This window comes from Teleopsis dalmanni, chromosome X (genome assembly GCF_002237135.1).
Source record: "Teleopsis dalmanni isolate 2A chromosome X, ASM223713v2, whole genome shotgun sequence".
In the NCBI taxonomy this organism is placed as follows: Eukaryota; Metazoa; Arthropoda; class Insecta; order Diptera; family Diopsidae; genus Teleopsis; species Teleopsis dalmanni.
The window spans coordinates 21,482,591-21,492,730 of record NC_051848.1 but is presented as its reverse complement, the minus strand read 5'-3'; the positions used below and the strand labels follow the sequence as shown (position 1 = coordinate 21,492,730).

At 31.0% G+C, this 10,140-nt stretch overlaps 1 protein-coding gene across 1 annotated transcript; it reads left to right on the top strand.

Moving 5' to 3' along the window:
- Positions 1 to 997: 997 nt before the first annotated feature.
- On the top strand, positions 998 to 2,611 carry LOC119690215. The gene is made up of 4 exons (XM_038105228.1): positions 998 to 1,095; positions 1,191 to 1,379; positions 1,447 to 1,998; positions 2,102 to 2,611. Exons 1-4 carry the CDS (start codon positions 1,063 to 1,065, stop codon positions 2,516 to 2,518), a joined length of 1,191 nt encoding a protein of 396 aa, XP_037961156.1. The 5' UTR covers positions 998 to 1,062; the 3' UTR covers positions 2,519 to 2,611.
- The last annotated feature ends 7,529 nt before the right edge of the window (positions 2,612 to 10,140 follow it).

Sequence of the window (10,140 nt, the reverse complement as noted above, 5' to 3'; positions counted from 1 at the left end):
AATAAGGATTGTGCCAAGGGAAGGAGTGTATATACAGTGCATTTAAAATTGTATATGATGTCAAGTAATTAAATCCCTCCCTATAAGGTACATAATATTAATATATATATATAACAATTCCATAGAGCTTTTTGATTACGCTTGAAATTTACTTATCAATATGGAATTATAATTATAAAAAAAAAAATTATGATTCTTTTTTCTTTGTATCGAAAACTGAACTTATAGCTACTATATATGCATATGGTAACTCATTAAGATAATTGAAAATTGTCTCCCAAGATGACGCTGCTATCTCAAACAATTTTCAATGAATTTTTTTGCTATTATTTCTGAATTTTTGGAATCCAAATATAATAGACTTTTGAGTCTATTATAAACTTTTGAGCTATATTATAGCATGCTATTTTTCATTTTCTTGAACTAAGCTACAAATGAGCTAAATTGGTTGTATTTATATAATCACAACTCAACAGACTTAAAACTTTAATAAACTCAAGCAAAAAAAAAAAATAAATAAATAAATAAAAAAACTTCAACAAAAGTTTTAAAGTCCACAGAAATAATAACTAATTAAATTAATTAAAAAAGCCGAAATATAAAAAAAAAACTTGGCTTTACTCGAAACAGCGTTGTATGGTCAGCCAAGTTTTAATAAATTAACTAAAGTTTCTGTTGCTGTCTGCTTATTTCTATTCGAACCCTTCTAACTTTTAAATAGTTTGTGTTGCCATAAGACGCGCCACTTTCGATAAATAGAATTTATTAATTAATTAATGAAACCAAATAAATATATAAAATTATTTTATTTTATATAAGTTAATCAAAGCCAAAGGAAAGTTTCTTACAAAATTGTATAGTAAATATTATAATGTCTTGCTCGCTTTATCGAACAAAACGCAAGCTTTGTTCATCTATCAATTTTGGAGGCGACCTCTTGCGGACATTTTTATATAAAGTCATTGAAGCATATTTTTTTGAACGACAAGAAAAAATTTAGTAATTGAGTTGAATATATATTTCGTTACAAATTGACACAGAAAGCCATTTCTAACTATAATAATGGCAAATAATACAATCGATATTCCGTTCATTGTGAGTATTATTTTATTTTATAATCATTAAATAGATTTCTTAGAGCACCAAAAGTTTTATAATAACTATAAAATATTGATATCAATAATATATAGGACTCGGATTCGGATTTGGAATCGGATTCCGATGACAATGTCATATCTGAGGACGAAAATAAAGAAATGAGTGATACCATTAAAAAACAGTATGCAACTAGTTTCGCGTTGATTAAAGATATCGTAGATATGAAGAAAATCACAGGTTATATTGAAAATATTGCAAAATGTTATCCGGAGAACGCTTATGTAAAATACTAAATTCTTTTTATTTATAATACATTAGAATTACTAAAATAAATATTTATTCATTCAGGATAGGTTAGAAGCTAGTAAGGCAGAAAAAAAGAAACTTTCCGATATAGAGCAAAGGTTCGAAGAAAAATTGACTAAAAGTCCTCTCCATGTTCTATTAGTTGCCAACCATTTTCATCATCAGTGGAATAATAGAGATTCCCGTGATAAATTTGATAAGAAGTTGGAGATTGAAATTCTTTCGCGCATAATCTTGTTCAGTTATGACAACGAATCTGAAATAATAATGTTAAGCAGCATTACAAATTTGACTGAAGCGGAAGAATATCTAATGAATCATACACATTTGGTTAGCATGCAGAAGTTAGACATACTAACGGCATACACCCTATATTTGTATATGGATAAGAAAACTCTTTCGACTAAAAATGCACTTAATCACTGCATTAACCTAAGTGCTATACTAGACGAAGTCGAAATGTGTCATATCAGTCCTGATGTTAGCATAAAACTACAATTCGCAGAAATAAAACAGGAAAATAAAGACAATATTCATATACTACGAGAAAAAATCATACTTATACTACTCAGTATAACCACTGCCATCCAACTGGTAAGAAAAACCTTAAAATTAAAAAAAAATTATTCATAATTAGTTAAAATTTCTTTTGTTTTGTGATAAACCATGTATAAGAGCATATTTCTTATATCTGTAGATTTTCAATGATTACTCAACTGGACCACCACACGAAATCTTTACTGAACAAAACATTGATGGGTCAGAAAATGAGTCACTAGACGAAGATACTCGTAACACTGATGAACTTGAAATAGATGAATTTCCTATTGGACCGTATAATGATGCTGTTGTTGATAATGAAGTCATTGACTGTGACTTAGCAGTAGAAAATGCAACTCTCACTAATGACAACAATGATAATATAGAATTTGGTGGTTGTCAAAATCACAGAATGGCTGCGTTTACACAGAATTATGGTAGCGAAATTCAAATGGATGATGAGTCCATACTTTCAGATGGTCATAGTCAAACGGGAAGCGAACTCTTCGATGATATACCCGAGGACGAGGAGTGCCAAAACGACCAACAACATTCCATGGTACATCACCCCTAAGAATTCGCTAATCATTATTGTCTTCACAGAGATCGACTGTAGAGGTAAACCTCAACATCTTTAGTAATTTGGAGCTTTTCTATGAATTTACAAATACACAAAATTCTAAGATTTTTAATATTAACAAAATAACCTCATTGTTTCATATACTTTTGTTTTCAAAACGAATATATGTATTTAAAAAATTAATTTATGAGTGTATATATGAAACGTTATAGTAAATTGAATCATGAGCAATTTTGACACTAACAAGATGGAATCATACCCTTGCAAATTAAGGAAATATCTCAATGTACCATTATTTAAATAAAACAAAAAACACTAAGAAATCCTAAGTCTTGCCAGTACTTGCACAAGGAGTATTCAACTGTCTCCTTTTCATTTTCTTACCTTCAGCTCCTGCATTTCCAGCTGATAACAATAAATATTTTTCCAGTATTAGAACTTATCGGCTGATGGTCTGCCAACACTTCCTTGCTTGTCCTGCTCATTAGGATTTTCATTCTCTTGATAGAATACTTGCTTGCTTTCCAAGATTATTATTCGACATTGTGAATACCAGTAGTGTATTAAATTTTTAAGACACATCCTATTATTCTGAAATTGATCATATTTTCTTAAGTTGGACATAGTTTTGTTTAGAATAAGTAGATGTTCTAAAATATGGAACGACAAAATACACTAACAAATGCAGTGATTTAATTACCAGTACATTTCTACTTGATTTCATTGAATACAAAAAAAAATAATCTGGCTTGGAAGTTTGGTTTGGTGAAATTTATTTGGCAGTTTAATAGGTCCAGCAAAGTGTAACTCTTGAAATGTGCTTTAAATGTTACTTTTATACACTATTGTCAAACTGGGTCACTGAAGTACACAAATACAACCACTGCAGCACACCCAGTACGCACTCTTCAGCTCCAAACTTGTCGACACTGTAAGCATTTCAGCATTTCGTTTTAATATTTTGCCACTTTTTCCACTTAACGTGTTGGACACATTCGAATCTCTACAAAAGCCAAAAAATATAACAAAATATGCGTACAAAATATGGACCGCTTCCACTAGAAGCACATAAATGCATTCTCTTCCACATACGAGTACATGCATGTTTGTGCTTGTCTGTACATGCATGCGCATATGCTAAATGGCATAAAGGAAAATGAGCTTTTGTGTACCACTGACGACATCATAGAAATAACTCAACAACTACTACCAAATTGAATCTTAAATATTCCTTTTACCCTATTTACATTAAATAAAAAGGATATATGCACATTTTAAATATTGTTGTGGTTTGTGTACTTTTAAATTTTAATTTAAATAAAATCAGACTCATTTGCAGGCTTAGCAAAAATGCTGTACTACGGCATTTTCCTACAACAAACAAACAAACAGACAGACACTCACAGTTCACACTCACCCGTAGTCATGTAAGGACATATGACAGGACAACCAACCAACCAACATATAACAAGTATTTTAGAAAATTTTGTTACAAATTTGTGAATAATGCACTAAGGATTCTCAGCAGTGTTGTTCATGCATTCTCAGGAATTTTGAACATTTTAAATACTTGAAAAATACATGGAAAAACAAACCAGAAATGGACGCATGCATATGCAAATGCTCATACATATGCTTTCGCAGTCCCTTTAATGCTCATGCATAAATATTAAATTCATTTTATCAAAATCCTCCTCGAAGGTGTTTTCCCACAAGGAAGGTTCTTATTCAAGAACTGTTGTTTTTATTTGTTTTTTTTTTATTCTGCTCACACAACTGGTTTAATCTTATAGAAACCTTCTGCAAGTGTTATCATTACGACATGTGATAAGTTACCAACATGCACCACCCTCTGGGACAACTTGTATCAATCACATTCAGCACTTCTTGTAATAAAATTAGATTTAGAAATATACATAATCATAGCTTAATAAAAATAAAATTTAATAAAATACCTGGTAAGAGTAGTAGATGTCACCAAAGACCATTCAAGTTGGATATTTGAACGATCACCCGAAGAACTTTTCTCTTCTGAAATTTTAAAGAACTGTAATCGAAACCGAAGAATGGAAAAAAGGCATGGTACCAAAATGCAACACCATTAATGTTTTTACAGATGATTCAAAGAAGGAAGCAGGAATAAGAGTTGGCATCTATTGTGCGGAATTGAACATAAGAATGCCGTTTAAACTTTCTGACTACTGCAGCGGGTTCGAAGCAGAAGTGTTTGCTGTGAAAAAAAGCAGTTAAGATCTTGTGTGCAGATGAAACGAGAAACTATTGCATAAATATCTATGTGAATAGCCAAGCAGCCATTAAGGCCATCGAATCATACTGTTCATCATCCAAAAGTGTTCTAGAATGCAATGAAGCTATAGTCAAACTAGCCTGCGATCACAGTCTTTGTATGTAGTGGATTGCTGGTCATAAAGGCATAGAGAGAAATGAAACAGTTGATGCTATTGCTAAAAATAGCGTAAACCTTCCAAAGGAACAAACGAGGCGGCTGCAAAGGAAATCCTGGAGCATCTGCTGTGTAACTGTCCAGCCATCTTGAGAACTCGAAGAAAAGCATTAGCTTAAATGATAAACAAGTAGTGGTTGATCCATTAGAGGAGAAAACATTGAGTGAGAATGAAGCAGAAAATAAAAATGGTACAATAAGTTCAGAAAATGAGAACGATTCTAATACCATAACGATAACGATGTGTGTGAAGAATGCATGACCAATGAAGCACAATTTGGTTGTGCCGACGGTCGATATTGCAGTAAGGAATGTCAGGTAAAAATTAATGTTTAATTGTCGAATAATCACTATTGGTTTAATTGACCAGATCAAAGCGTGGATAAACATTCGAAGATTTGTGAAACTCTTCAGCAGTAGCTAAATCATCGAATTTGTTTTTTACATTTATCTTAATTGAAATCATAAATAATCTTTAAATCCAAGTATTTAAAATTTTGTAATAAATAATATGATTATGTATAAAACAAAATTGTTTTATAATGTTAATTTTTTTAGTTGCCGAGAGTGACGAAGAGCAAGGAAAAGATATGAACAAAAATTTATTTTTATTTATTGGAATTTGGCTGACCATACAACGCTGTTTCGAGTATTTTCAAATACTCAACGGGAGTAGTGTTAGGAAATATTGTTTAATATTGTTTCTCAAGGTGTAACCTTTCCAATTCTATTTTTCAAAGTAGAATTTATAATATTATGTCAAAATTATAATATTATGTCATTATGCCTCGTGCTTATTTATACAGATAAAAATAGTTTAGTTGATTTACTGAAGTATGTAAACAAGTAAAAAGGTATATTTCTTTTTGATAGAACTCTCATAGCAAGATAAGAAAAGAAAATTACAAACCAGAGACGAAATTAGCAAATGAAAGCCCCAGGGCGAAGTTTATGAGAGTACGTCTATGTATATCTTTTATCTTTTTCTCACAATTAATATATATTTATATATATCTGTATATAGTTATATATAGATATCCAGCGCTAATGCAAATATTGGCATCTGTTGTGGAAGCGTTAAGCAGACCTAATTTGTAGTCGAAATTCAATTTATTTTGATTATGATCATATGTCTATCACCAACCATCATTTAGAAATCATTCTTTTCTGGCATCTGAATAAGTAGAAAAACTAATAATAAATTAGAAAATTGACCAACGAAACTCTGTGTAGTTGTCGCGGATTCAAAATTGTAGGCCTGGCACTTTGCCGTCAAGAAAATTGTCAGGACTACTATGGATTCCATTTACATAGTATGTTCATGAATAAAAAAGGGAAAATATGTTTGTTATTTAAAAAGCTAGAAACTTCCCAGCAGTTTATAGTAGAATCAATTCCAAAATAATCTGTTAAATGTCGTCGATGCTTTATTGATGCTTAAGGCAGCTTTGAGGAATCAATTTGCGAAATTTATTGCTTTATGCTTATTTCACCTCAATATTTTATAAAAATTTTGTGTGTTTTTTGATATATAAATTCTTTGTACTTCTTTTTTATACATAAATATAATTTATAATATGTATTTAATTATTATTTTAAAATAAATACATTTGTTCTTAACATAAAATGATAAATGATTTTTATTTGAATTTTTTGATTCTTTGCTTTATAGCAGCGATAACGATTCCCCAACAATATAATATTGAATTCACCATACAATTATACTGATTTCACCACACAATTATGTTGACACCCCACACATTCTTTTACATGAGAAATCATCACCGAAATGATGCTATTAAGTATGGCTAGGTATCAACAAAGCATCGATGGTTTTCCTCTTACATGCAATGCATAAAATACGTTATTTGGTATCGTAGTGGCATCGATAGTTGATTTTAAAGTTTGGATGTAGTATCGATGATGCATCGATAATTTCGCCTAAATGCGGCGAATTCATAAATGCACGAGAATTTAAAAAGGCGTATTATATTCCAATATCGGCTTCAGTTGTACTCTTGTGAGTGTGCAAAGCGGTGCGTGTAGTTTCTTATCTGGCGTTTTTGTAAAAAGCATAATATTGTTGAAGTGAGAACTCAGAGATACAAATATATATAATCCCGATCAATTATTTGCGATAAAATAAAAGAATCTTGTATTATATTTATTGAAATTTATTAACAAAGAAGTGTGACAATATACATACATATATTGGACTCCAGGTACGAGTGCACTATTTCTAAATAATATGAAAAAGACTTATTAAAGTAATATATACAATTTTAAGCATATTCATATATTAGCAAAGTGATCTTTTTTATTGGGAATAGCAGAACCGGCGTTCTATTAGAAAATTTTTCGCATTATGAGACTTATTACTTTTTGGCGCCATTTTTTGTTCTTGCTTGGCCTATTTCTTTTTGTAAAACTTCTTATGTTTTCTGGTTCTTGTTTCCTGTATTTTCGCCAGTAATTTAAAAATGAATGCGGCGAATCCATAAGTGCACGAGAATTTTAGAAGGGCGAATTATGTTCCAATATCGGCGTCAGTTGTAATGTTGTAAGTGCACAAAGCAGTGTGTGTAGTTTCTTTCCTGGAATTTTTGTAAAAAGCCTAATATTATCGAAGTGAGCACTCAGATACAAATATATGCATATAATCCGGATCATTATTTGTGTTAAAATAATATTTCTTTAGAAAGTTTTTCGCAATATAAGAATTTTGTTACTTTTTGGCGCTATAGTTTGTTTTTACTTGGTCTATTTTTCGTGGTTTTAATTAGAACTCCCGTTCGTTTTTGCGTGTTCTTTTTGTAAAACTTCTTATTTTCTGTTACTTGTCTCCTTCATAGGAGTTGACTTCACCATTGAATGTTGTTTTGTGTGTAGTGTCAAAATTTGTTACCAAAGAAGTGGGACAAAAATTATTGGACATCAGGTATGTGTGTGTTTTTTTTAAATAAATTTTAATTGATTCTAATAGAGCAATATATATAATTTAATATAATACCAAAAGAAATATTAATTCATTGTTATAATATTCATTGCTTAGAACGCCATAGATTCCATTTAAGGCTCAGTTAGTCTGTACGTACCGTAAGAACTTACGGTGGTTGCACACCTAACCATACCTATGTATTTGATAGGAATGAAATAAACAATATTCACCGCTTTTGGTTTCACTTCGTTCCTATCAAATACACAGATGTGGTTGGTTTTGCTTTTCGCTTTGACCTTAGTTCTTCTGTACGTATCAACTAACGGAGCTTTTATTTGAAAGGCGAGAGAATTCATTTAAAAATGAATGCGGCGAATTACCGAATAACTGATCTTTTATTTGAAATGCCAGGGAATTAATTTAAAAGGTATATGGCGAATTCATTTGAAAAAGAATGAGGATTTTTATATTTCATAAATGGCGTCAGTTGCAAATTTGTAAGTGAAGTAATCGGTGTATAAAGTCAATAAGTGAGACAAAATTTATTGGATTCAGGTATGAATGCATTATTTCTACATAAATTCTAATTGACTTATTAGAATGAATCATTATCGTACTTTTTATTAAGAATATCAAATTGTTTGCTATTCATAAATTTTTACGCATTACGAGACTTTTTTTTTTGGTTTTTTAATTTTTGGTGGCATTAAACAGTACTTCTGCTTCTTTCTTTTTTTTTTTCTTCTCTCTCTCTCTCAACCCGTTTTTGATGATGTCAAACACAACTTTCACGAGACATAGTAGCAATTATTGTTGTTAATCGATTTGTGTATTTGCATTGCGTTACATTAAATATCGAAATAAACAATATTAGTTCACTTTTAATTCACTATTAATTCACTACTTATAGTAATCAATTCGAAGAGCTTACAAAGCACCTTCGTTTATCAACGAGGCTTATACCTTTGGGCCAAAGTAGTACTACACACGCACAACATTTTTACCGTTTGCTTGGTATTACTAATCCGCAAAAATCTCGAAGATTGGTCGATAAAAAAAGGGGTGTATAGTACAGCATTCCATGTAAGCCTCCTTAAAGTAGACATGAAATGAAATACTTTAAAGTATCTACAAATGCATACATATCACATAAATCTATGAGAAAATGCATTTACATAGTATTTTTGGCCACCTGCACGCAGTCCTCTCTGATAACTATGCGCCCGCGTATTGTTTTCTACACTTATTTCACTTACGAAATTGGCCTCATAAATTCTAGAAAATGAATGAACGGAAGGCGCCTTGAAAAATTCATCTCAGCAGAAAGAAGCATACGGGGGAGGAATAGTGAGTGCTTGGGCCATTGAAATTGTGTAAAAATGCTGAATCAAGTCAGCTTGCATTATTCAAATATCTCGTAACGTTGGTTGGAATAAATTGCACAGCCACTTCAAGACTGTCGTACATATACTTCACATGTACCATATATGCGAAAATACCGTATATGTATGTTAGTTAATGTGTATGTTGAAGTTTTTGAGTGTGTATAGTGTGTGAGTGTGTGGGTGCGATCTATGTGTGTGCGGGAGTATCTATGCAAGTTTGAGTATCTATGTTACGTTTGCTATCATTGCAAAGTGTTTCTACTATGTGTGTTTATCGGCTGCGCTGAGTGGCATGCAATTAATTTTCCACACTCCACAAATGATTTCTTTTTTAAAATGCAATCAGTTGAACTTTTTTCCGGTATCTTTTTTACTTTATACATTGTTAGTGTTTGTTCTTCAGTGTCAAAACCATATAAGCAATTTTTTTTTCAAGTTTTTTATTCTTCGATTTTTATATTTTTATCTTGTCAAGGTTACTCCACAATATATTTTATTGCCTCTATTCGATTAAAAGTGGAATGCATTTAAATTCTATGCTGTGATTGCATGAATGCATTTGCAGGTTAGAGCTGCTTTGGATTTGACTAATGTCAAGAGGAGGTTATATAAATTAATAAAGCAGATCAATTGAAAAAAAAAATTCATGATTTAATGATGGCATGTAATTACTAAAAGTGATTCTTTATAATATATATACATATACATATGTATGTATGATGATATATTTTGTGAGCATCATTTTGTTTTTGCTGTAAAAACTCGCCTTTTACCGGCATTCTAGTTGAGATTATTAAAAAAAAAAGTTAGAACAAACTTGACTTATAAA